This window comes from Dendrobium catenatum, unplaced genomic scaffold (genome assembly GCF_001605985.2).
Source record: "Dendrobium catenatum unplaced genomic scaffold, ASM160598v2 original_scaffold_112318, whole genome shotgun sequence".
Lineage (NCBI taxonomy): Eukaryota > Viridiplantae > Streptophyta > Magnoliopsida > Asparagales > Orchidaceae > Dendrobium > Dendrobium catenatum.
In genome coordinates, this window is record NW_021430753.1 from 8,080 (window position 1) to 35,650 (window position 27,571).

At 38.2% G+C, this 27,571-nt stretch overlaps 2 protein-coding genes across 7 annotated transcripts; one reads left to right on the forward strand and one right to left on the reverse strand.

Moving 5' to 3' along the window:
* Positions 1-1,475: 1,475 nt before the first annotated feature.
* On the reverse strand, positions 1,476-4,357 carry LOC110091781 (pentatricopeptide repeat-containing protein At1g61870, mitochondrial-like). 3 transcript variants are annotated; one of them, XM_020816027.2, is made up of 2 exons: positions 2,960-4,335; positions 1,476-2,295 (listed from the first exon to the last, which is right to left on the reverse strand). In XM_020816027.2, exon 1 carries the CDS (start codon positions 4,194-4,196, stop codon positions 2,976-2,978), a length of 1,221 nt encoding a protein of 406 aa, XP_020671686.2. In that variant the 5' UTR covers positions 4,197-4,335; the 3' UTR covers positions 1,476-2,295; positions 2,960-2,975. The 3 variants fall into 3 exon arrangements, with proteins under 3 accessions (XP_020671686.2, XP_020671685.2, XP_028547896.1); XM_020816026.2 differs by having other exon boundaries at positions 1,476-2,312; positions 2,960-4,331; XM_028692063.1 differs by lacking the exon at positions 1,476-2,295 and having other exon boundaries at positions 2,971-3,150; positions 3,239-4,357.
* A 7,646-nt stretch (positions 4,358-12,003) lies between these two features.
* LOC110116770 (eukaryotic translation initiation factor 3 subunit A-like) lies at positions 12,004-26,850 on the forward strand. 4 transcript variants are annotated; one of them, XM_020850471.2, is made up of 14 exons: positions 12,004-12,148; positions 12,951-13,027; positions 13,335-13,816; positions 14,960-15,175; positions 15,263-15,631; positions 15,737-15,766; positions 15,970-16,197; positions 16,432-16,593; positions 22,790-23,011; positions 23,106-23,312; positions 24,546-24,752; positions 24,846-24,926; positions 25,610-25,811; positions 25,992-26,850. In XM_020850471.2, the coding sequence occupies exons 2-14, from the start codon at positions 12,982-12,984 to the stop codon at positions 26,426-26,428; spliced, it is 2,889 nt and encodes a 962-aa protein (XP_020706130.1). In that variant the 5' UTR covers positions 12,004-12,148; positions 12,951-12,981; the 3' UTR covers positions 26,429-26,850. The 4 variants fall into 4 exon arrangements, with proteins under 4 accessions (XP_020706130.1, XP_020706128.1, XP_020706129.1 ...); XM_020850469.2 differs by having other exon boundaries at positions 12,019-12,148; positions 12,957-13,027; positions 25,992-26,428; XM_020850470.2 differs by having other exon boundaries at positions 12,036-12,157; positions 25,992-26,428.
* Positions 26,851-27,571: the final 721 nt, after the last annotated feature.

Here is a 27,571-nt window from a genome sequence, read left to right on the forward strand (position 1 = left end):
TTAGGAAGCTGCTTGATTGAGTATAGCATTAAGAAATAATGTAAAGTTTTGAATATTTGAAGTATTTTATGCTCAGAATTGTATCATAGTTGATAAAATTATGTTTAATTGAAGAGATTATTCTGTTCAGACACCGAACGGTTTGAAAATCAACTAAAACGCATCATGTCATCCGGTACCGAGCAAAAAAAAGCGAGGTGACGTGTTTTGATTGGTTTCCGAATGCTGTTTGGGGTCTGCACAGAATAAATTTTCGTTTAATTGAGGGAACACATCACTTGCTTAAGCCTCTTATTAGATACTAGCTATTGCTATTCTTAAAGAAAAAAGGTCGTGGAAGGGCCAGCGCTCCTTATTAAGATGGATGGCAATAGTGTAAATGCCTACACATCTACTTTGATATCAATATTTAGTATAAATTATTAAAGAATGAAGTTAAACTAACTCTAAATTATTAGGATAATAATATCAATGATTTATTGATATGATGACTGTTGTTTTTTAGGTTTTATTTGGGATGATTTTTTTTTTAAATAGAGTTTTATTTAAAAAATTAAAATTTTATATTAAAATTTTCTTTTAAAAAATAATAAAAAATTTGTTTCAAATGAAGCCTTAGTAGGCTTTTCATTGTGTAGAAAGATATGTTGTACCAGTTGATGAAGATAGAACTGAGTTTTAAGGAAAACAAAGTCCATGGAGGTAGGAATTGGGAGAGATTCTGACTGGTTATTTTTCCTTTAAAATAAAAAAGCTTCCTTTTTTACACCAAATCACATACAGATGCTTTATCATTGTGCACTTTGGTTTAAAATTACTTTGCAGTCAAAAAAACACACGAGAAGTTTCAATGGTGACAATCCTCGAATTTATCCGTTGAGTTATTTTTATACAAGTTTTTTATTTTGAATATGACAAGGGTTTGAGATCTGTTTGGGACAATCTTTTTATTATTTTCAAAAACAAATTTCTATTATAAAAATTTTTTAATTAAAAATTTTTGTAAAAAAAAAAATTGTGGTGAAAGTTACTTTAAAAATAATGAAAATGTGGAATCTAGAATCTAACAAAATAAAAGCAAAATTTTACAAACTAAAAATTTTATAAAGGTATAACCCAACAACTCAACTTCCACCAAAAGGTCTAGGATAGGCTCAAATAGAGGAGAAATTATTCTGTGCGGAGTCTTGACGGAAAGAATCATCCGATCTGTGAGTATAAACAATGTGTATACTAATTTGATATATACTATGTACAAACATGTACACAGTACATACACTCATATGGCCGGACAGTTCTTCCAATCTGAACTCTGCACAGAATAATACAGGGGCATTCAAGAGCAAAAATTCAAAAGCCATCCGGCTGCAACGGTCATGTAAAATCTAATGATTCTTGAGAAAGGCAGGCAAAAATTTTTCTTATTGCCCAAAGCTCAACAAAAGCTTCCCAATACCAATCCATAGACCAAAAGATTAGAGCCCAACATCACAAAATGAAACTTCCATGCATAAGCAGAATACAGCGAATACATAATAGAGCCACCCTCAAGAATTCGATAGGTGAGCCCAAAAGAGCAGTCGGAATGATGAAAGAAGGAACCAACAAAGAGAAAGCCAACGTCCAATGGCCATTGGGCAAAGATGCCCGATATAAATTCTGAAATGCAATTGACAGTTTAAAATAATATTAAATGTTCGGTTCAGCAACCATATTAACAAAGCCGAGTCTTTATCTTACTTCATGTAGTCTGTTACATGAATCCTTTTTCTTCATTGTATCCTCTTGTGAGTCAAATTCTCCATTGCAATGCCATCTCCAATCTATGGCTTCTAATTTTTCCTACTCTGGAAATATGCTAGTTGTCTTCCATGGTGGACGAAGGCCATATCAATTCCAAGAAACGCTGAAGTAATATTAGAAAGGCATTTGGGCACAAACAACTTGGCCATCAAAGATTTGGTGTCAAGAAGAAGATTACGACAACTGGAGATTTGAACAGACAGCAAAGATCATCAATGGGAGATATATGCAAAGAAGAAAATGGCGGCGGCAGTTGCAGACTGAGGCCACAATATTTTCAGCTGATCCCAAGATTTTAACTGATCAAACTGCAGGTAATGAAGAAACTGGTTGTAACAATGGAGCAGCTGAGTGAGATTCTGGCAATCAAGCGTCTTTGAGACCAAACTGATGATCATTGTCAGCATCCAAGCAGATGTCCTTGGAGAAGAATTTCTGCTTCCCCAATCTTAACTTTTTCCTAATGCATCTTTTCAAGTCCTCTCTCTTTCTCTGCAAATTTTTTACACCTGGAAGTGCTGGTTATTATTGTGATTGAAAAATAGGAGAAATAATGAACCATATTGAGAGAAAACAGTTGGTTTTGGTGTCAAGATTGCTAGAAAACAAATGTCACCCTCAAGATCAAAATTGGCTTTGATATTACTTTAAGCAAAAGGATATATAGAAATAAATTAGAAGCAATATATAAATTGTCAACGAGAAAAATAAACATATTTAGAATATATAATTATGTAAGATACTCTTTTAATGTTTTAAATATTTTTCATTGAGTTATACTCACTCCTGTTGTTTATATCTGTAAGTGAGTTTTCAGCAATGAATGAGAGGCAGAAATGAGGCGACTTTAAATTTATATCTGGAAAATATTTTTGCAAATCAACTGGGAAATTACTCTGAAAACTAGAACAAGATGCCCATCTGATTGGCTAAAAAATGTTGAAGCTTTAGAAACAAACAATGTACAGTGTCAACTTTCCAGAGAATGGAAATGACATTATTATAAGTTATTGGGATTCCAGAAATGGTGCACTACAAGAAATAATACCCCAAGCAGGTAAAGTCATTCTAGCTAATTTATCTGATATATCACAAGCCTATATTTTTGATCTCTTTCGGAATAAATTTTCAGTATTCGTTACAGATAAAAACATACCTCAACGTTCCACAATCTACATAGGCAAGCTATCTTCAATCTTATTCCACAATTCGACATTCCATGAGAATTTTCCCTTTACCATTTCCACAATCTCCCTTGCCTCCTTGACCTGTGAAGCTCCCACAAGCCCATCGACAAGCACCTTCATCGTAGAGAACCGTGGCACCCAGTTCCTTTCCATGCTCTCCCTGCAAATCGCAAGAGCCGAACTAAAATCCCCACCTTTACAAAGATAGTGCACCAAACTAAAATAGCAGCTGCTCTGCGGAACCAAACCTCTCCTCCCCATTTCTTCAAACAACCTCTTTGCCTCCTCCAGATTTCCTCTGCAACAATAACCTAACACCAAATGATCGTAAGTCACCCAATTCGGTTCCAGACGCCTAACTCTCATATCCCTCAACAACTCCTTGGCCTCATCCGGTCGCCCAAGCTTGCACAAGCTCTGAATCCTAATGTTATAAATCGACAACCCCGCATGCCGGCCATGTTTTTTCATCAGCCAAAGAACCTTCTTCACATCATCAAACCGTTCCTCGCGATAAAACCCAGAGAGAGAGATGCTGAATGTAGTCAGATTCGGCTTGATTCCTTTACGAACCATTTCGTCTAAATAGGAATAAAACGTTCTGGATCCTCCAGACTCGCAGAAGGCCTTGATGACGGTGTTGTAGGTGACAATATTAGGTTTAATACGGTAGGAAACAGGGAAGTCGCGGAAGAATTCACCAGCTTGGGGATGCTTATTGGAGAGGATGCAAGCGAAGAGGAGGGCATTGAGAGAGCGGAGAGAAGGGGACGAGCGGAAGGCGGAGAGGGCGTCGTCGAGGAGACCGGCGAGGCCAAAGAGGGAAATGGCATGAGGAAGATGGTGATCGGAGTGGAGTAGAGGCGCGAGGAGTGAGCGGAGGTGGTGGGGGGACGAAGAGAGGGAGGATACAGCGACCGAGAGGGCGGCGCGGCCGAGGTAGTGGGCGGGGGAGAGAGATGCGGTGCGGCAGATGTTAATGATGCTAGAGGGGTCGGTCTCGGATTTGAGGAGCGAGATAGCGGACAAGGCGCGCTGCTTGGGATCGCCGGCGGCGAGGCTGAGGACGGAAGGCGGAGACTTGGGAGAGGTGGAGGCGGAATTGAGAGGGAGGAGGTTGAGGGGTTCGAGTTGGGAGGGTGCGGTAGAGAGGCTGCGAACTTGGAGGTAGGAGATGATGCGGCGGTGGAGGAGACGTGGCCGCATGGCTGCGGGAGTTCAAGGAGCCATCAAATTTAGAAGCTGAGGCTGAGCAAAGACCTCCGCGGGACTCGGGTGAGGGTTTGCCGTTTGCGATATAAAAAGATCAGTTTTAGACAAATTATTGTGCGCGGAATCCGTGAGTCACAATAATTTCTCCCAAGAGAAGGGCGGGCCTGAAAATTTGTAATTTCTCCCGTTCAGGTAAAAGCAAAAATCGTATCAGACCAATTGCAGCAGACCCTCACGAAAGCAAGCAAGCAACAAACAGGAAGAGCTGACCCGGGGATGGGCGAATTATTAGGTCCGGTCACTGGACCTAAATTTGCGTCAAATAAAAAAATTTAGGTCTGATGACTGAACCTAATACATCAAAAGCTAATTAATACACAAACAGCTAATATATAATTAAAATTGTGTATTAATTGTCCTTTTACAAAAATACATCAAAAGCGCACGAATTCCGGACACAAATTTAGGTCTGATGACTGAACCTAATAATCCGCCCGAGGACCAGCAGGTTCCCAAATATTTCACCCAGAATACTTAATAATGAGTTCATGGCAACCAAGGCGGAATAATTGAAGATCACAAAAGATGCTCCAAGAGCATTCTGATTTTCTCCCATGTTAAGATCTAACTATTACAAATAAAAAAAAAATTAAAGCTTTTTAACTAATAATTTGAAGCAATGATTTTGCTCGCCTAAAAATTAACACCTACACAAGTGACTCATCGAGGCTTAAGGTGGTTGGTAGGAGAGCACGGTTGGGAACCCACCATTTTGGGTTTGAATCCCCTATACTACGACATCGCCTCTTTAGTGGGGCAAAGCAAGTGTTGGCCCAATACCGGTGGGTGGCCTCGCTAGATTCCATCGAGGGAATAGTTACGCCGCCAAGTGCTCCTTTTGGAATGACAATGGGTAGATACCCCGTTCAAATAAAAAAAAACACATAAACAAGGGTAAAAGGTTGCGAGAAAATTATAACATTGGATGAAATAATTTTTATTATTAACTATGTGTTGACATAATATTAAGATTTGTATGGGTAAAACATTTCATAATAACTTAATCAAAGAATGATTATGGAACGTATCAATAATAATTAATCAGAATCTTCTTTTTTTAAGTTATTTTATAAGTCAAAGATATCAATATTAGTTAAGTTTCCTATCAATGCAAATCTTCTATTATTTATTTTTTTATCATATTCATAAATTAATAATAACTAACTTTTGAGTACACTCGCATATAAGCAAATATATACCTACATAAATAACCAAGCATTCATAAATATGTCATTATATTTAATATTATTGTTATGTGTTAGAATATTCACGATCACACAAATAACATATTTAATGTTATAACACTGTACAATCCTCCTGCGTACACGCAAAGATAAAAATATAATTATAAAAGAGATTATGTGAAAAAATTATTGGGATCTAACCAAGTTGAAGTAGTTCTACTAGGATATATCATTAATTGAAAATGATCCTAACCCCTAAACTGAGGAGGAAGGAGTTGATACAATTTAGTAGAAATGCATTATTTGTAATGGATTTTGTGGTGAGAGTTGCAAGAGGCCACGGGTGGATCCATGTTTATGTAATTATTCTGTCCGGGCAAAGTACTGAGGGTACCGAATGGTACTGCGGTCGGTATCGAGCGCTCAGTAATGTGACACTTTTTTATTGGTCTCTGGACACATTCGGTGTCCGGAGGCAATTGCCCCCTTTGGAAAAAAAAATTAACATGGGGGAAAATTCGGAAGTTTTGACCCTCTGGAAAATTTTAATTTATCTCGTTGCCCTTGATTTGCCTCTCATTTACATTGCTACCCTAAGACTTATATAGGGTTTGCGAGTGAAAACAATCAATGGAGGAAAAGAAAAGGTAAGTTTTTTTTTTTTTTTGGAAAATTCTGGGCAGAGCCCTTTTCATTAAAATGAGGTAGTTACATGTAAATGAAAAATGTTGTAAAGAAAATTCTTTACCAAAAGAGCAAAGGACCAAAACCAGGCAAAAATACAAAAAATCCCATAAAAAAGATCTAAAGCAACAAGATTAACAAAAGGAAGATAAAGAGAAAACACAGCCAACATAACCTGAAGCAATGGGATCTAGGCAAAGAACCCACGGGCTCAGGAATTGCCGCTCTCTCTACCTGGTTGCAAAATAAACTGCCCAAAAATTCTGCCCTCTAAAGGAGAAAATGGCAATTCGTTCATCCTTGCCCAACATACCAACTATAAAAAAACTGTAGAAACAATCTCCAAAACTGCAGTAACAACCAGCCAAAGCTACCAACAATCAAACGAGCTGTAGCAGATCACAGCCCAAAAAAATAGAATAGAAAAACAGCTCAAAGCAGCTCCATTAGATTTTCCCTCGATTTCCATTTCATAATATTGCCAAAAACAGCAACTTTAATTTTATGTACTAAAGTGGTGGAAGAGACCAAGTTAGTACAAAACTTTCTTTCATTCATTTATCTCCATATATAATAAACTGCACATCATATAATCAGGAAGTAAAAATCCTTATCCTTTTTATACTTTTCATCTATAAACTCAAATATTTGTAAGATGGAGGGTCTTAATAGCAGGTTTCCCAAATTTTTCAAGAGAGCCTTGAGCACAGCAAAAGAATAGTCACACTCAAAGAATAAGTGACTAACCGTCTCGTAATCGGAATGACATAAAGAGCAATTCGAATTCACAGTCATTCCCCTAGATATCAAAATATCAACAGTTTTTAAACCACCAGATAGGGCCATCCAGCAAAAAGAGGAGAACCTAATGACATAACGCTTATGCCACACAAAATGCCATCAGTTAACCTTAATCAAGTCTTTGTAAAAAAATTCCCTATATGCACTTTGCTTACACTTCTTTCCAGTACCCCAAAAAAGATTGTTTTGTTTATCCAACTGCACAGGAAATTCAGAAAAAGCTCGGTGAACAACAATAGGTAAATAAGCAGGCAATACCCAGCCAGTATCATTAAGAATAGCCGTAATACTTTCACTCACAGGAAAAGAAGCAAGAATGGGCTGAACTTCCTCTATTTCATTTAGGCGCTTATCCCTAAACCAATGGTCCCAATAAAGGGCAAACTTAGAGTGCACGGATACTCTAAAATGAAAAATATCTTTGGCAGTACAAGCATCTTTACAAATACTTTTCCAGGACTTAGAAGCCTTAGTACAAAGATCCTTCCAAGGGGAGATATATGCATTAAATAACCAAATGGCAAGAGGGCTATGAGAATTGTAAATCCTGGTAATAAGAGAGAAATTGAACCCAAATTGAAGAGAATGTAAAGAGGGTAAGCCTATGCCCCCCATAGATTTAGGCTTACAAGTATTTCTCCAAGAGATTAAATGCATTTTCTTGCCATTAGAATCACAAAAATATAGAAATTTAGCACAAACCCTATATATTTTCTTAAGAATAGTTTTAGATATTATGCTCCCCCTTATCTAGTATGCGATCGTATTCCAAATAGTGTATCTTAAAAATTGGAGTCTTCCAGCAAACGATAAAGCCTTAGCCTTTCAGTCAGATAACTTCGTAATAACACCTTCCAAAAGCTGAGAGAAGCAAGCCAGCTTTGGGTTGAGGGGGGAAATGGGAACCCCCAGATAGATCATAGAAGATGAAGGAGCATTGATATTAAGCGTAGAACAAATTCCCTCAGCATTAGGATAGTTAGGGGGCAATATGATAGAGCTCTTTAGAAAACTCACATTGAGACCCGTGGCATAAGAGAAGCTATGTAGAATTTGGGTAAGAGTCTCACAGTTACAGATATTAGCTTTTCCAAAAAAGAATCAAATCATCTGCATACATTAGGTGGGAGAGCCTATAGTCTCCAATAGAAAGAGCTTCAAACCTGTTTTCAGTGAGATTACATTCTAGTAAACACGATAAGCCATCCATTACAATGCTAAAAATGTATGAACTCAACAGGCAGCCCTATCTAAGCCCAGTAGTCGAAGGGAAGAAACCTTCTAGGGTCCCATCAATACATAAGGAGAACCACACATCCATTATGCAAGCTTCAATCCACCTTACTAAAGTGTCAGGAAATCCTTTTTGCAGCATCCTAGCCAAAAGAAATTCCCTATATACACTATCAAAAGCTTTTTTGATGTCAAGCTTCACACACATAAGCTTGAATTTGGAGAATTTCCTTGAAAATTGAAGAATTTAATTCACAAGTAAAACATTATCAGTAAAAATCCTGTTAAGAATGAAACCAACTTGATTTTCTTTAATGATATGAGGCATAATAGGTTTCATCCTCACAGCCAAAACTTTAGCAATAATTTTGTAAATGATGTTACAAAGAGCAATGGGACGAAAATCAGCAATATCCTCAGCATGACTAGATTTATGTATGAGAGTAATTGCAGTAGCTTTAGCCGTGTGAGGAATGTAAGGATTATTGTAAAAATACTTTACAGCAAAGCAAACCGAAGGACCACATACCACCCAAGTGGACTTAAAGAATTCAAAGTTAAACCCATATGGCCCCAAGGTAGAATTAGAAGCTCCCGAAAATACAGTTTTTTTTATCTCCTTATCTGTGAAAGGAGAAGTAAGATAATCAATATAATCAGAGGGAATAATATTACCAGTGGGAAACAGGTTGATATTGAAATTCATATTCTGTTGTTTTTGAAATTTCTTTGTTGGGGGGGGGGGGGGGGGTATTAAAGAGCCTTTGAAAGTGATAAATAGATTCTTTGAAAGCATCAGGCAAAGAGGAATTTGAATTAGACATAGCCAAAGTGATAGCAGTTTTTTTGTAACTTCTCCTCATGCAGATCTTAGCATAAAGGAATTTGAGATCGTCCTCTAACTGAGCTAACCACTTAGATTTAGCTCTTTGATTAACCCAGGAAAATCACATAGAGGTGGTAGCTTCTAACTCCTGGTTAATTCTTTTAAGCTCTATAGAAGTTTGTAAGAAATCATCACCAGCCTACAAACGACCAAGACAACCAGCTTGCTTGTCTTGAATCTTCTTGATATTATCAGTCATAGAATTAGAGGTTGCCCAACATTTCCCTTTAACAGCTCCTTTCAATAATTTAAGTTTGGAACAAAAATCTACTAAAGGATTACCTTTATAGACTTAACAGCAAAAATCTCAAACAAAAGGAACCAGAAATATTCATTTTTGAGCCAATAATTTTTAAAGAGAAATCGATGATGAGTGGAAGAATTTACTCCATATTTGAGAATTATCGGGCAGTGATTTGAGCCATCAGGATTTTTTACCATATAGTAAGAATCAGGGAAAGAGGGGAACCAATGCTCATTTACTAGCATACGATCTAATTTGATGTGAATAGGACTATCAGTTATTTGATTAAACCAAGTGAAGGAAGGACCAATTGAGGCCAAAACATTCATATTTGATTCAAAAATGAAGCTATTAAAGTCATGAAGCTGATTTTGGAGAAGAACATTCCCTAACTTTTCAGAAGGGAACCTGCAACAATTAAAATCCCCCATTACAATCCAGGGAATACCAGCAGCCGGTGTAATATTTTTTAAATCCTCCCAGAGAATTCTTCTGCCCTCCTGCAGATTAGAGGCATAGATAACCAAGAGAAGAAAAGGGGTGCTAGAACCAAAAGATACCGTCCCAACAATCATTTGGGAGGAGTAAAAACTAGAATTAAAAGATAGTTTATCATGACTCCATTTAATCCAGATTCTGCCTGAGTTAGCACAATGAAAGTTGTTGCAACTAGATTCAACATCATAAACAAAGTGGCTATTGTAAAAGCCCCTATTCGAGAGGCTAGAAAGCTGAATTATGTTTTCCAGGACACAGATCATATCCAGATTAAGGGTTTTGACTAACATTTTGCAGTAGGTAACCTTATTAGAAGCAGAAAAGCCTCTAATATTCCAAGCAGCTATGGTTGGACAGATCATTTATGCTTAGAGGAGGAGGCGGTGGCTTTTTTGAACCCTTCCCTCTAGTGCTCTTGGGTTGGCGTGAAATTTTTTTCTTCTCTTTGATATTTGTTATAGGTTTTGAATAGGAGGAGATGTCTTTTTCTGAACCAGAGAAGGCTAAATCCTCATAACCCTGAAGGGACGAATACTTGTTGCTAGTCTGAATATTGGGAGGATTTAAGGATGGTATTATCAGATTTTTCATCTCTCCTATACCTTCATCAGTAGGAGAATTGAGATTAGGAATTTTTAAACTGGCAGAAGCAGAGGCTTCAGTGAAATCTAAGGTTTTATTATCAGCTATGTTGGAAGGGGGAACCTCATTCTGCAAGGAAGAGGTGGGGTTAGGTTGCTCAGCATTCACAACTGCAATATCAGCAGTTGGTGGGACTATAGGAGGGACTATAGAAGGAAAATCAACTTGTGAAGGAACCATGGAAAGCACATAGGTGGTAGCGGCTTGATTATTTGGGATGGGGTTGGAGGTTTTGGTAGCGGGTTTAAAAGCAGGTGTGTACTTCTGAGTATGAGTGCCTGGGCGTATTTGGGATTTCTTGCAAGGATTTCGTGAAGTACTACGTCCCCTAAATTGGGTTAGAGAATTTTGTTCAGTATGCTGAATTGAAGGGCATTGGGAAGAGGAGTGGGCTAGAGAGGCACAGGAGGAGCATTGTGTAGGCTTCCATTCATATTGGATCTGGAGATTGATAACCTCCCCTTCTATAGAGACAGCCACCGTATCCGGGAAAGGTGAGGTAGTACAAACTTGAATGCTAATCCTAGCATAATTTATCTAGTCTTAGCAGCTGTTAAGGCATCAACTGCAATCGGAATGCCTATTTTAGAGGCTATTTTGGAAATCCCTTCCGAGTTCCAATAGACTAAGGGAAGATTGTGCACCCTAACCCAAATCGGCACCGATGTAAAATTTTCCCTTGTAGGATGGAAGTTTTTGGTCCACTTCTGGAAAATAAATGGGTTGCCATGAAAAAACCAAGCTCCTTTGGACCACACCATATCAAAATCTTCTAGTAAAGAAAATTTGAAGAGAAAGAACCCATCGGTAAGAGCTATGAGTTAAAATGTACCTTTGAGCTTTCAATTACGCTTATCAGTTTCATTAAGAGCTTCATAGTAAGACCTCTTACCAATCAAATACCTGACAAGGCAGAGACTCCATTCTGCAGCAGCAACTTCGGTGAAGTCTTTATTAAACGGGATGATCTCCTCCGGAGTTTCTATGAGAGAAACAGGTATGTGGGGGGAGGAAGGAGTTGGCTCAGCTATAATATTAGACCAAAGACAATCTAACACACGACGAGGAGGAGATTTTGGGGTAGAAGAAGAGGTCAAAGAGTTTACCAAAGGGGGAAAAAGGCTGGGGTCCAGCTGATCCATGATGGCCACCGGCGGGAGGCCGGTGGCGGCCAGGAAAAAGGAGGGAAGACAAAGTCGCGGGAAGGAGAAAGCGGCTAGAGCACATCTTCCCTCTCGGACAAGTGATAAAAGCTTATCAAGAAAAGGTAAGTTATCGGAACAGTTAAAAATTTTTTTTTTTATTTTTGAGCCGAGCTTATGCTATATAAATATAATTTTTAATATTTAATTATCTTGTAATATATAAATAAACATAAAAATGTATAAAGTTGATGAAATAGATAAGAATTTAATGGCATTATCTCAATCCCCTAAAATCAAATAAATAATTTGATAAAATATCAAAATAAATTTTAAACTAAATAAAAATAAAAACAATCAATTTATTAAATTTTATTGAAATTCCGGATGAACCGGTTCGGCTTAAATCCGGTTTCATTTACAAAAATAAAACCCATTGCTATAAAACCTAGCTCGCCTCCCTGTGTTATTCTCTCCTTCAAGCGCTGCTCCAACTGATTTCAGGATTTTCAGCATTCACGCTCCAATTTATGTTTCCAGATCTGGTGCTGAATTTTGTCTTTGATAGTTTCGTAAGAATCGTAAGCCTTGTTTTGACTGTTATGTTTTCTTGCTATTTTCTATGTCGGATTGTTTTTTTCTCCTCTAGGGTTTGGAGTGAAAGTTCCTTAATTTTAGGAATTTCTCTTGGTGGATTATTTCTTGTAGTATCTGCGCGTGAAAAAAATAATAAATTTTGCTAGATTTGGTTGCATGGTTTAAGAATTACTCTGGATTCCTGTATTAGATCTCTCTAGGGATAAGATAGCTCGTCCTTTTGGCCTCTTCGGGATGGACACCGATATTTGGTCTTTGATGCTATTTTTTATGTGAATTATTTTGATTTTGTAAATTCTGTTGTTTTTCATGCCATTATGTTTCATAGGAACCGCTAACACGTTAAGCTTTTTTGGGAACTTAGCATGATACGGGCCTTAAGCTTACATGGTTATTAGGTTTGTTTTTTGGGTGAAAAATATCATTTTAATAATCAATTACATGCAAAATAACTTTTTTGTGTTTGATTCAGGGAAAAGTTGATAAATTTAAGTTACTTCATAATTTGTTTTCTTTACAAATTTGCTTGAAAGTGAACACAGTCAAAAGCTGGTGAGGTAATTGTACGTTCAGCTAGGCATTCTCAATGTCAAACAAAGCTCACATACTATGGCGTTCTCCTTGAGTTCTAGTTGTCTCTGCTGAATTATAACTTGTAATATTAACTGCATTTATGGTATTTTTGGTTAATTTCAATTATTTGGTTTTCTAGTATGGTGAAATAAATTGCCTTATTTTCCTTGTGTCATGGGTTCTCATTGCTTCTGTTTTCATCAGCATCAGGTTTTGATTAAATCATAGTGTGACCATGGCAACCTTCGCGAAGCCAGAGAATGCTTTGAAGCGGGCTGAGGGTGAGTGTTTTATTGCTGTTAAGTTATTCTTTTTTTTTTTGAATCATGTGGTGATATTTTAGCAGCTATCAAGCATTTCACTTTGTATGAAAGATTTTCAGCACCATAGTTTTGTACTAGATGCCTTTTGACTACTCATTTATAGTTCTTGACTTTATGCCCCTTTGGCATTTGACATAACCTTTTAATTTAGGATTTATTTTGTACTTAGATTTGTCATGTTGTACCCTAATGAGGGGATCGTATATCGATATTATCTTGTGCTGGATAAATAATAACAAATTTTCTATGTTTTGTATGATTCCAGAGTTGATTAATGTGGGTCAAAAGCAAGCTGCCTTACAAGCGCTCCATGATCTCATCACTTCAAAGCGTTACAGGGCTTGGCAAAAGACCCTTGAAAAAATTATGTTTAAATATGTTGAATTATGTGTTGATATGCGGAAAGGAAGATATGCAAAAGATGGTCTTATCCAATACCGCATTGTTTGTCAGCAAGTAAATGTTAGCTCACTGGAGGAGGTTATAAAATACTTTATGCATCTTGCGACTGAGAAAGCGGAGCAAGCTCGGAACGAAGCACAAGCTTTGGAAGATGCACTGGATGTAGAAGATTTGGAAGCAGATAAGAGACCTGAAGATTTGATGCTCAGTTACGTAAGTGGAGAGAAAGGTAAAGATAGATCTGACAGGGAGCTTGTGACCCCATGGTTTAAATTTTTGTGGGAGACCTACAGAACAGTGCTTGAAATTCTAAGGAACAATTCTAAGCTGGAAGCTTTGTATGCTGTAAGCTACTTGCCCTTGTAGTTTTTAATGATTGTAAAAGAAGTTTTTGTTAGGTTTTATGGTAATTTTTTTTTGCGTGTTAACTGTTAATCTAGCATGTATTGGAGCTTCTTGTTATAATCAGTAAAATTATTTTTGTAATTGATTTTATTAACATAATTTTACAATTTTACTTTATAACTACAATTCAATTGAATGAAGAAGGGATTACATGACACTGTCATCAGATTTTGCTTCCCTCAGTTGTAAGTCTTTTTGTATTGGTTTCAACTAACTTGCTATGCAACAACAACAACATCAAGCCTTTATCCCACTATGTGGGGTCAGCTAGGTCAGCTACATGAATTCTTTTTCTCCATTGTGTCCAGCTAAGAGTCAAATTCTCATTTAGATCTAATAAAGAATGGTCATTTCTAATATTTTCTATCCAAGTCTTTTTTGGTCTACCTCTACCTTTCTTAACATAGGTAGTAACTTACTATACTTACCATAAATTGTTTATTGTCGATATTTTTATACTTCCTACCTTATAAAAGTTAAAACTCTTTTCTTGATTAATTCCCTAATAAAATTAAGGTGATTGTGTAAATGGTGAAAATATTACATTTGGATTGGTTTTGTGAAGACTGCAAATCAAAACCTTTTCCTTTTAGTAATAAAGTGTTTTTCACACAAATATGGATGTTAAATTTGTTGAACGTTTATTTCAGTTTGTACTACTTTCTCATGTACATTTTTCCTGTTTGTTATGATCTTTTGTGGTTGCTGAGCAGCTTTGCAAATAATTTCCTTAGCGGATTAGAAAATTATTTTGGACTTTCACCAGTGTATCCATTATTATTACCTTGTTCTTGGAGATAGGAATGGCTGAGTGAATAGATGGAAAACTTGTATGCAAGTGTTTATTATATATGTTAAACTGAAAAAGCAAATACAATTTATATTGTATTTGTTGAATTGATTATCAATATGCAAACATGATCTAATCTCAATTTACCTTCAAGAAAATTGCTTAAAAGGAATAAATTTTGATGACATCACATTCATTTTTTACCCTCTAATGAAACTTTACTTGATGAATCTTGTTTGAAGTTGAAAGGTTAACAAAGGGTTTTTAATTGTGCTTCATTGTGAAATTTATAGATGACAGCACACCGAGCATTTCAGTTTTGCAAGCAATATAAGAGGACAACTGAATTTCGTAGATTATGCGAGATTATACGGAACCATCTAGCTAATTTAAACAAGTACCGTGATCAAAGGGACCGGCCTGATTTGACCGCACCTGAAAGTTTGCAAATTTACCTGGATACCAGAGTTGATCAGCTAAAAATAGCAACTGATCTGGAATTATGGCAGGTTTGCAATGTGGTGAATTTTGGATGCCTTTCTACCTTATGCGTTCTTGTTTCCATGTTCTGATTATTTATTCTTTTAATCGTATAGGAAGCCTTCCGTTCCGTGGAGGACATTCATGGCTTAATGAGCATGGTGAAAAAACATCCAAAACCTTCCTTGATGGTTATATACTATGCTAAGTTAACCGAAATATTCCGGGTCTCAGAGAGTCATCTTTACCATGCATATGCTTGGCTTAAGCTCTTTACCCTACAGAAAAGCTACAATAAGAACTTAACCCAAAAGGATTTGCAATTAATAGCATCCTCTGTTTTGCTGTCTGCATTGTCAGTGACCCCATATGATCATCATTGTGGTTCTTCCCATTTGGAAGTTGAAAATGAAAAAGAGCGCAACTTGAGGATGGCTAGTCTAATTGGTTTTAATATTGATCCCAGAAAAGATGCTAGAGAAGTGGTATGTTCTTTACTTCATTCTTTTCTGAACTTTATATTTTTGTTAATTTGTTTGCTTCTTCAACCCAAGCAGTTTTGCTATTGACATTTGGCTTATAATTTTCAGTTGTCACGGGAAGCACTCCTTTCAGAATTGGTACGTTTCTAAACTTATTATTATGTTAATGGTTCACAAGCCCGATTGGTTGTGGATGTAAATTGCCTTTTGGATTTGATTAGATCCGAAAGGGGTAAATAGTAGCAAAGTAATTACACTCAAAATTTTGTTTCATGTATTTGTAATTGGAGTTTTTTTTTTTTGGTTGCGGTTTTTTTATTTGAATCATTCTATTGCTCCAGTCTTCTAAGGGTGTGATGGCATGTGCATCCCAAGATGTGAAGGACCTTTATTGTCTCCTTGAAAATGAATTCCTGCCGCTTGATCTCGCTGCAAAAGTTCAGCCCCTTCTAACAAAAATTTCTAAACTCGGGGGAAAGCTTGTGTCAGTTTCTTCTGTCCCTGAGGTGCAACTGACTCAGTACATCCCTGCGTTGGAAAATCTTTGTGCTTTAAGAGTTTTACAGCAGGTGCTTAGCTCTCTTGATCCTTGTAAAAGTTTAACAATTAATAATCTGTTATGCTTCATGAATTGTGTTGGGCATATACTTGGCTACCTGCCTTACTATTTTTTTCAACTGTGCTGTTTTCTTGTATATACTTAACTATTTATTCAATTTATAGAAGTAATGTAAGACAATGCGGGCAGTCTTTTTATCAAATACATATTATGTTCAACAGTGAACATCCTTATTCTGCTACAGGTTTCAAAAGTATACCATTCAATGAAAATTGAGACACTTTCCAAGATGATCCCATTCATGGATTTCTCTGTGGTTGAAAAAATTTCCGTTGATGCTGTAAAGTATAAATTTGTTGCTATGGACATTAATCATCAGAAGGGTGCAGTTACATTTGGTAATGAGGTATGCAATTACTTTCTCCTTTATTATCCAGATTGTGAAGATTTATATTTATTCGCTGTTTAGCTTTATACTTGCTAAAGATTTGTGACAGTCAATGTGGTTCAATACTGCTTTGGTTAAGAGATTGAATAATTCCAAGTCTGTATGTAAGTTGTAGATGTTTTAGATTTTCATCTTAAAATCTTTAGTCTTTGTTTTTTCATGCCATTTTGACTTATCAATGAAGCCATGAGAAAGCATTAATGCATTTTCTTTTAGTATCTTTAATAATCATGGACTACCACAATTTAGACGGTTTTTTGAGCTTAGATATCTCAATATGTCAATGAAAAGCTTTCAATGTTTTGGTTTCAGTATACTTTGTTGGGTCTTGATTCGCTTTATATTTAATATGTTGCTATACTTGGATGAATCCTGAGATCTAATTCAGTGGTTCCGTTGTGCTTCAATTTTGTGTAGTTGTAGTTGGGCGGGAAAAGTTCTTATAACCATTTGATGAGGATATTGACTTGATATTACGTTTATAGTTTTTGGACCTCGTGACATGTTTATTTATAGTAATGATATCTAGTGTAAACTCATGCATGTTATATATATATATATATATATATTTCTAGAAATTGAGACAAGCTTCAGTTCTTTTTGGGGAGGGTGTCATCTTTTCACTTTGTGGACGAGGTGAGTTTTCGGGAAGGGGTACGGTTAGGCCGGTTAACTTTTGGAACTGGCCTCTGTTCCAGAGGAGAACAGGGTCCGCCTCAAAGGAGCCGCATGTCCCTCCCCTGCTAGGAGCAGGAATTAGGAAAGGTTTTAAGGGGGTTTATGAGGGAAATTTCAAAGGAGAGGTTGTTCAGAGATTTCCTTTATTATTGTATGCCTTAAGTAGAATGTTTTCCTAGGGATAGTGGTGCAGAAGCACACAGCAAACCTGCAAAAACTCAAGCAACCTAAGCTAAAAGGAGAATTTCAATGGAACAGTGAATGAACTGGTTTTCTATTTCTTCTATATTCTTCTCTGCCTTCACTATACTTCTTTTCCAGTATTTATATCTATTCCGGTTTCCGTCAATTACCGGATTCGTTTAGTAAAGGGAAAAAGCAACTAAAAGGGAAAAGGTAAAAACAGAAATAGACGAAATGGAACGTGTCACCTGCAGCCATGTGCACCGTTATTCTCAGATATGCTACTCCTGCGTATTGTCGGATGCGCTATTCTGATACAACATTAGGATACCACATCAGAACCCTCCTGCTCAGAAAATTCAGAGTCCACAAGAATTGTAGAATCATCAGGCGGATGATACGTTGCAATGTCAGCTACATTGAACGTAGAAGAAGTGTAAACATTGGCGGGTAGTTCCACGATATACGCATTGTCACTGATACGTTTTGTGATGGGTACCGGCCCGAGTTTACGAGGGCTAAGTTTGGAGTATGTACCAGCCGGGAAGCGCTCCTTTCGCATACGTACCATGACCAGATCATCGGGATTGAAAACTTTAACTCGCCTATGGGCATCGGCCGCCTGTTTATACGTGGCATTGGAGGTGATAAGTTTGTTCCGGACTTGTTGAATGACATCAGAGTATTGATCGATGAGAGACGTTGCTGTTTTGTCCGAGCACTTGGGCAAGACGGCGATGTCAAACAAATGGTTGGGTGCTTTGGTATACACAATAGCGAATGGGGACTTGCCCGTCGATCGGTTGCTCATTGAATTGTATGCAAATTCGGCTTGGCCTAAAAATTCTTCCCACTGTTTCGGATGGCTTTGCACTAGACATCACAGCATATTTCCCAGGGTACGATTAACGACCTCTGTTTGCCCGTCCGATTGAGGGTGGTATGCCGAACTAAGATTGATGGCTGTATGTAAACGTTTCCAGAGCTCGCGCCAAAAGTGACTGATGAATTTAACATCGCGGTCAGATGTTATGCTGCGAGGTAATCCGTGGAGATGCACAATTTCATGGAAGAATTGCCGAGCAACATTGACAGCGTCTAGTGTCTTTTTACAGGCTATGAAATGAGCCATTTTGGAGAGGCGGTCGACGACAACCATGAGAATCGGAGCCTCGCTTCGTTCTTGGAAGGCCTAAAATGAAGTCAATACTGATATCTTCCCAGATTGTTTCAGGGACCGGAAGAGGTGTGTATAGACCTGTGTTCTGCATAGTACCCTTATACTCTTGGCAGACGGAGCATCGTTCGACCAAACGTGCTACGTCGCGATGCAATTTTGGCCAAAAGAACTTTTCTTGTAGCTGCTGGAATGTTTTATCTCGGCCCAAATGAGCCGCCAAGCCTCCGCTGTGAGCTTCAAGAATGAGTTGATGGCGCCATGACGAACTGGGAATGCACAGAGCGTTACCCTTAAATAAGTAACCATGACGGAGAGTGTAGTCTCCGTGAGATTGACCCGAAGAACAGTCTTTCCAAATAATTGCAAAATTGGGGTCAGCAGCATAGAGATCTTTTAAACAATCTAAACCCGTAATTTCAGTTTGGAGCTGAGTGAGAAGAGCTGTGCGTCTGCTAAGTGCGTCGGCCACGCGATTTTGAGCTCCGGACTTATGTTTAAGAACAAAAGTAAACTTCTGAAGAAATAACACCCATCGGGCATGCATCCGATTCAGATTTTTCTGTGTATTGATGAATTGAAGAGCTCTATGGTCACTGCATAACACGAAGTCCGCGCGTGCAATAGATAATGCTCCCAATGTTTGAGAGCGCGTATGACGGCATATAACTCTTGTTCGTAAACAGTCCATCGTTGTCTTGATGGCGTGAGCTTCTCACTGAAATATTCGATGGGCTTATCAGCTTGGGATAGGACGGCGCCAACGCCTAGCATAGAAGCATCAGAGTCCACTTGAAATGGCAAGTCAAAATTAGGCAAGGCTAAGACGGGTGCGGATGACAGTGCTCCTTTGATCGATTCCTAGCTTCTCTGTTTCTCGTCATCCCAAGAGAAATGCTTGGCTTTGAGACAATCGGTTAATGGAGCCATGAGTATGCTGAACCCGCGAATGAAGCGACGATAAAAGTTCGCTAAGCCATGAAAGCTTCGGACATCGAACAGGGTTCGTGGTTGAGGCCAATCGACAATTGCCGTGACTTTCCTAGGGTCAGTAGTGATGCCATCCGCGGAGATAATAAACCCGAGGAAATAGACAGTGCTTGTAGCAATCTCACATTTGGCATTATTCAAAAATAACTGATGCTTCCTCAGAGCTTGGAAGATTGAATTAAGATGCTGTGTGTGCTCCTCCAAGGACTTACTATACACCAAAATGTCATCAAAGTAAACAACACAAAAGTTGTTAATGAAATCCTTAAGTACCTCATTCATGAGACACATGAAGGTAGCGGGAGCATTGCATAATCCAAAGGGCATCACACGTCATTCGTATAACCCCAGACTGGTTTTGAACGCCGTCTTCCATTCGTCGCCGGGACGAATACGTATCTGATGGTAGCCGCTGCGGAGATCAAGTTTGGAGAAATAACAAGAACCAGCGAGCTTGTCTAGTAAATCTTCCAGCCGAGGTACCGGGAAGCGGAATTTAGTTGTAATTTTGTTGATCGCCCTACTATCAATGCACATCCTCCACTGATTATTCTTCTTGGGGACAAGAAGAGCGGGGACGGCGCAGGGACTTAAACTGGGTTGGATAAGCTGCTTGCAGAGGAGTTCCTCGATCATTTCTTGCAGAATGTCATGTTCACGTGGACTCATTTTATAATGAGATAAGTTCGGGAGATTAGCGCCTGACACTAAGTCGATTTGATGCTGAATCGACCGTATTTGGGGAAGACCCGCAGGGAGTTCGTCCGGCATGATATCTGCAAATTGTGACAACAAATCTGTAATGACTTGGAGCTGCGGTGACACAGGCATAGTAGGCGGTGTTTCAGTCACTATGATTGCGAAGATTTCCTCCCTTTTTCGCTGGGTCAATAGCATGGCTCCTGTGACTAAATGAAACACAACTTTATCCTTGACTTTAGGCATAATGTCAGAGACACTGTTAGGCAACAAGCGGAGTTTCCGGCCCTTCCAGTCAAAGGCGTAAGTGTTCATACGACCGTCGTAGACAACGCCGGTGTCAAACTGCCATGGTCGGCCGAGTATAATGTGACAAACATCCATTTCTAGGACATCGCATAATACCTCGCACGTGTAGCTCTTGCCGACCGAGAACGTGATACGGCACATTTCAGTGACTAACACCTCCACGCCTTTCTTTACCCAGCTGATCTTGTAGGGATGGGGGTTGCACGTCGTTTTGAGTTGTAATGCTTGAACAAGGGCCTTGGAGACGATGTTCTCAGTGCAGCCATTATCAATGAGCAATTCACAGACCTTACCGTTAACAGTACAACGGGTCCGAAAGATTGCATTTCGCTGCGATACAGAGGGTTGTCGTGGAGCGAGTAGGAGGCGTTCCATAACGCACACTACTTGATCCCCTTCATCGGCTGCTAAGTCTTCGAATTCCGCTTCCAATTCAGCAGCGGACAAGTCTTCGGTTTCCTCTGTTTCTCCTTCTACCAGCTGAATCTGAGGTCTCGTGGGACACTCGTTGGACTTGTGACCTACTTGAAAACAACGAAAACATTTCAGTGTCGTTGGCCTGGCGTACGGGTTGTCTCGAGCCGGTAACTTTGGTTTTACAGAGGTCCTCGTATCTAGTGGTGTGGGGGCATTGTGACTAGGCGAGATCTGAGGACTCTGTTGCGGAGGTCTTTGGTCCTGTGGACGGAACCGGGGCTCCATGGGAGAATCTGCGGCTGCCCGTCGATAATTGGTGTTCCGTGGCTGTCGAGACAGTTGGACCTTAGCTCTAAGTGCGAAATTAATAGCCTGGGACAATGTCCATACAGAATTAAGCTCCAGCTTGTCCTGTATGATCTCCCGCAACCCGCTGGTATAGCGGGCGACGAGTTGGGATTCCGACTCCTGAAGATTGTTTCGCGCACTTAATCGATAAAACTCTTCAGTATACTCACTGACAGTTCTACTACCTTGAACACAATTTTGATAACGAACATATAGAAGCTGTTCGTAATCTGTGGGAAGGAAGTGTGCTCGCATCATTTGCTTCATCCGATTCCAGTTCCGTATGTTTCCCTTGCCGCTGCGGAAACGAATCTGCTAGACTTGCATCCACCATGCGCTTGCTCCCCCCTTGAGCCGGCACGCCACATATTTAACTTGTTTTTCGGGAGGGACATCCATATAATCAAAGAATGTTTCCACTGATCTCTCCCAATCCAAGTAATCTTCTATGTGTATCCTTCCCTCAAAAAAGGGAATATCGAGTTTGGCGCGAAATTCGGGTTGTGGCCTATGTCGGAAGTGACCTCTCATGGCGACACGCCGGTGTCCATATTCCTCTTCTTCGGAATCGGAATGCCTCTGTCTCTGAAAAGGTAAAAATAGAAACAGACGAAATGGAACGTGTCACCTGCAGCCATGTGCACCGTTATTCTCAGATATGCTACTCCTGCGTATTGTCGGATGCGCTATCCTGATACAGCATTAGGATACCACATCAGATAGTGTGGCGAGTATTTTTCTGAATTGAGTTGTTCTTCGCTGTTTTGGGCTCTAGCAGCATCTAGAGATTTGGGGAAGCCGGATCTTCCTCTCGTATTGAAGATTCATTGTATCTTGTGTGTTTTTTTTCATCTGTTATCAATACAATCATTCCTCGCCTTTGTTTCCACTTCATTCTTTGTATTTCTGGTTTTGTATTTCAGCTAGAACTGTTTCCTATCAGCTTCTGTCCTAAGTGTTTACTTAAAAAAAATGCAAGCTTTCGCTATGCTGAGATTTCAGAAGAGAAAGTATTTCCTTCGTAACCCCTGTAACCTGGCATTGCTCGGTTTTCTCTCTGCCTGTATTTGTGACTTAACTAGCAAAGTTACAGCTGAAAGGTTTGACAAGAGAACAAATGACCAGCAAACTAGGAGTTGACTTCGTGTGACTTTAGGATATTTTAGGTGACAACATCCATCATCCCTGGCCCTGGGGTTTGTAGTGCGAGCAGTATGAAGTGAAAGGTTAACCTCCTTGAGAACCTTAAAAGTAGTAATAAATATATTGCTTGATTTTAATGGAAAGTGAGCAACCATTGTGCCAAGTTTATCAGGTAGGTTGCATGTACTGATGCCATGAATTTTCTTTCAGGACATTGAATCTGAAGAGCTTTGCGATCACCTCATGGTGCTGACTGATTCTCTTAATAAAGCAAGGGGCCTCATTTATCCCCCATTGAATAAGCAATCAAGATTAGGTGAAAGCCTTTACGGTTTAGCAGATATAGTTGAGAAGGAGCATAAAAGGCTTCTTGCAAGAAAATCTATCATTGAGAAACGCAAGGAAGAACATGAACGGCAGATGCTTGAAAAGGTAAGCTGGATATTCTCCTGAATCTCTGATATGTAATACTTATGTGTAATCTTTAAATACCAGTTCATCGATTTTGTTTTTGTGCTCATCAAAGGAAAGGGAAGAAGAATCGAGAAGGCTAAAACAACAGAAAACAACTGAGGAGGCTGAGCAGAGGCGACTTGCTGCTGAATATACACGCAGAGAGGAGCAGAGAATTCGTAGAGAAATTGAGGAAAGAGAACTTCAAGAAGCTCAGGCATTGCTTCTGCAATCAGAGAAAGGACCTAAGAAGAAGGGTAAAAGGCCTGTGCTCGAGGGGGTAAGTTAAATTCTATGTTATCATGAAAACTCTTGTAAGATTGCTTGCTTTTTACTTAATCATACAACGTTAATTTTCTGGATGATTCTTTTGGTACACGGCATTTTATTTGAAAGTTAAGTATATAGGCTTGTTTGTTATTATCTATGATGCATAGACACGGACACAGGACACGTGAAATTTTGAAAATATAGGACACGGACACGGGTTAGACATGTATTATAGTTTTTTATATTTTAAAAATAGTGTAAAAAAATTAAATAAGTATAATTTTAAAAATAATTTGAAAATAATAATTCATTTAACTAGAATTTGTGTTTAAAATGATTAGTATTAGAATGTAGAGAGTCAGGCATTGATGTCGTTTATCAGTTACCGAGAGATGAGATGAAAATACCTTCACTGTCAAAGAGAAATAAAAATAAGAATATTCAATGAATAAGTGTTAAGTGCGGGCGCTGATTTGATGTTGTGGATAGGAAATAAAAAATTTAGTTTAAATCCCGGCATTCTGCCAAATACAAGAAATTATATTTTGAAAAAAAATTCATAAAATATTTAAGATACGTGTGTCGAACACGCGTGTCCAATATTATTTAATGTTTTTTTAATCAGACATGTTTTCGACACTGTCGTGTTGAATACGTGTCGGACACTGCACGCCTCTTTGAGGAGAAGTGTTGGTGCATCATAGGTTATTATCTGTTGGCCTACTTGGTTTGTCTTACCCTCTGCTTCTGTCCTTGTTGCGGAGCTTGGATTCCTGCCCACGTTTCATGCTGTTGTTTCCTTTTGTCTAGTGAAAAAAACTTAGGCTTTGTTTGGGACAGCTTTCTTACTACTTCTTAAAGCAGCTTTTCATTACAAAAATTAATTTTTTACTAGAAAGCTGCTTTAAGAAGCAGTAAGAAAGCCGTCCCAAATGAAGTCTTAGTGAATGGTGCATCCTTCATCACACTTGCTGGTCTATTATGGTATCAATTCTTGTAGCTGGTTTAGTTACATGCTTTTGCAGTTTTTTACCCCTTGATAAAAAACAGAGAGGTCCTTTACCATGTGCCAATGTCATTGCTCGTGTTTCTACAGAGAGGGCCTTTACCGGAGTAATCCCGGCATTTTCGATTTTACTTGAGATATCTATTACTTTTCAGTACTTTTTACACTTTCAGACTCCTTTACTTACAATTAAATGATTGATTTTTGCATTTATTATGAGTTATCATTTTCTTCCAGGAGAAGGTTACAAAACAGGCTCTTATTGAGATGGCTTTGAGTGAACAACTCAAGGAACGTCAAGAAATGGAGAAGAAACTGCAGAGGCTTGCAAAAACTATGGATTACATGGAAAGAGCAAAGAGGGAGGAGGAGGCTCCTCTTATTGAGCAGGCTTTTGATCAGCGTTTGGAGGAGGAAAAACAAATTCATGAACTCGAACAACTGGTTTGATTTTGAAATTTCAGTCCCGGAGCAAGATTTTCACTTAGTTTTTTTGTTTAGAACTTGCCTATTGAATCCGTCATTCTATTTTTGCAGAAAGAGATCGAGCTCAGTAGGCAGCATCACGCTGGAGATATCCAAGAAAAGAATAGGCTAGCTCGGATTTTAGACAACAAGGTTTTGTTCATGATGTCAAGCCTTCTCTTATATCAGCCTTTTAATTAATTCTTTTGTTTTTTTTTGCTTTTATGTTAAGAAAGGTAGATTAAAGAGTCGCCTTAGATGGTTTGGTCACATTAAACGGAGGCCTTCTGATGACTCGGTTAGGAAAGTTGAGATTTTAGATTTGCCTTATGTTAAGAAAGGCAGAGGTAGACCTAAAAAAATTAGTTATAAAATATTAGAAATGATCTTTCTTTATTAGATTTAAATAAGAATTTGACTTTTAACATGACACAATGACGAAAAGGATTCATGTGGCCGACCCCACGTAGTGGGACAAAGGCTTGTTATTGTTGTTGTTGTTTTATGAGAACTAGTTTACCTTACACTACCTATGCTGATCTTTCTATAACCAGAGAAGATCAATGTCATGAAAAGTCACATACATTGCTTGTTTTGCTTGAGTTCATTGGCTAGTCCGGAGCAAAATTTATAGATTATCCATGATAGCTGCTTTTAATTCTATTTATTTAAAATGTTTTTCGTTGTTTCAATAAGTATGTGAAAAAATTTGTTTTTTTGAGTATTTTGTTAAGGTGAAGTTATCAACTTCTATTCTTGTTAAAAGTTGACTCAATTGGATTTGGCTTCTTCGAATAATCCAGCAGGCCTTAGTTGTTGATTTCTTTCCTATACAGGTTATTTTCCAGAGAAGAATAGAAGGTCGTCGTGAGGCAGAATACACACGCCTGAAAGAAGAAAGAGAGTATCGTATCAACCAACAGAAAGCAATGAGAGAACGTGATATAGAGATGAAGCGGAAGCTTCTCTACTACATTAAAACCGAGGAAGAGAGGCTGAGCAAGATTCAAGCAGAGGAAGAAGCTCGAAAGCGTGAAGGTACAGTTTTAGATGCCAATTTATTCAGTATCAATTCTTTCCTTTTGCAAACAATTTCATGATTTCATATGATAGATTCGCTTGAAGAATATACTAAAATATTGTATGAAGGAATTGTGATTTTGTTGTAGATTTTTTACCTTGCTAGAACTTTTCTGAATCCTTTATTCCATACTTCAGAAGAAGAAAGACGGAAGAAGGAAGAAGCTGAGCGTAAGGCAAAACTTGATGAAATTGCAGAAAAGCAGAGGCAAAGAGAGGAGGAGTTGGAAGAGAAGGAGAGGTTGAGAAAGGAAGCCTTACGTGGAAGGAATTTAGATCCTTTGCCAAGGCCAGCTGACTCTGGTACTGGTCTGCGTTCTGTGGAGCCTCCTCCTGCTGCTGCTGCTGCAGCAGCTGCGGCGCCGCCATCTGCTGGTAAGTATGTCCCCCGGTTTCGCCGTGAGGGCGCAGCAGCTCCTCCGGCCGAACCTGATAAGCGGCACGGGCATGATGATCGTCCTGCACAGACTAGCGACAGATGGCGGAGTGATGATCGTGATCGTCGATCCTCATTCACTGGATCAAGATTACCTTCCTCGTCTACTTCTTGGTCGTCATCGAGGACACGGGGTTGATGCGTATTGCATGGTGAACTGCTGATCAAATCTGGGGCTAAACTTTATTTGCTGTGCTCTCAGTTTTACAGCTACTGCTGGATGGATCAGGCATGGTGCATTTTGCTGAAACACCAGAGAAAATTTTGAGAATTTCTGCTGCCCTTGATCCGTTTCCTGTGTAATTTTGTTTCATTTGATTTCTAAGAGTTATAAGGGCAACATTCTTGATTAGTTATCCTTGGAGTGTGGGAAATGGACAGAAGATTATAATTATTTTTGCGGTTTTATTGGGACTGGGCAAGTTTAATCTCAAATTCACATAGAACTTAACTGTGTTCTATGTGAATTTAAACGTTTTTAACGTTATGAATGTTGATTTTAGGAGTTATGAAGATGGACTATTTGTTATCAAATCACAATAGAATCTTCGTTCAGGCTCTCATCAACAAGTTTAGCTCACCTTACGATATGCCATTGTGATAATATATAGAGGATTTCCTAGTGATGGACTGCCATTTAGCCAGCATAAGCTATTATATAGAGGAGTTGTTAAAGGAATACGGCTTGACAATTTGTTTAAAGTATGCTCTGCAATCGAAGTTATTTTTCATTTTTTAATTTTATTGCTTGATGCAAGATGTCATATTCTTCATATTAATCATGTCCAAAAGGATGGTAAAGAGATTTAGGCTTTGTTTGGGAAGACTTTCTTATTGCTTTTTAAAGGAGTTTTTTAGAATAAAAATTTTAATTTTTGTATTAAAAAGTTGTTTTAAGAAGCAATAAAAAACCGATTGTGTTTGGATAAAAACATTTTAATATAAAAATCATATATATAAGAATAAAGATATTATAAAATATAATAATTATAAGATAATCAAATTTATGAGTTAAATAATGAGGTTATAAGAGAGCAAAAAAATTGAGAAAATTGATGTAATATCACATCAATTTTGGACAAATTTGAACAAAAAATTTATTTTCCCATAAAAATAATTCTGTTATGAAAACTATCTTTCTTGTTAAGACAATTCTTTAAAAATTATAAATAATAGATAAAGTTTCATATTATTTATATTGATTTTAAGGAGGAACATTTAAATAGTAAGAGAATTGATTTATTGTGCACTAAAAAATGTGCTAAAAATATATTTTCAAATA

What these genes read in the sequence shown, in the direction of transcription:
- LOC110091781 (XM_020816027.2), bottom strand. Translation starts at nt 4,196, where the DNA reads ATGCGGCCACGTCTCCTCCACCGCCGCATCATCTCCTACCTCCAAGTT.
- LOC110116770 (XM_020850471.2), top strand. Translation starts at nt 12,982, where the DNA reads ATGGCAACCTTCGCGAAGCCAGAGAATGCTTTGAAGCGGGCTGAGG. An exon ending in CTTTAAGAGTTTTACAGCAG is followed by an intron (nt 16,198 to 16,431) that starts GTGCTTAGCTCT and finishes ATTCTGCTACAG; the next exon opens with GTTTCAAAAGTATACCATTC. An exon ending in AACGGCAGATGCTTGAAAAG is followed by an intron (nt 23,012 to 23,105) that starts GTAAGCTGGATA and finishes TGCTCATCAAAG; the next exon opens with GAAAGGGAAGAAGAATCGAG.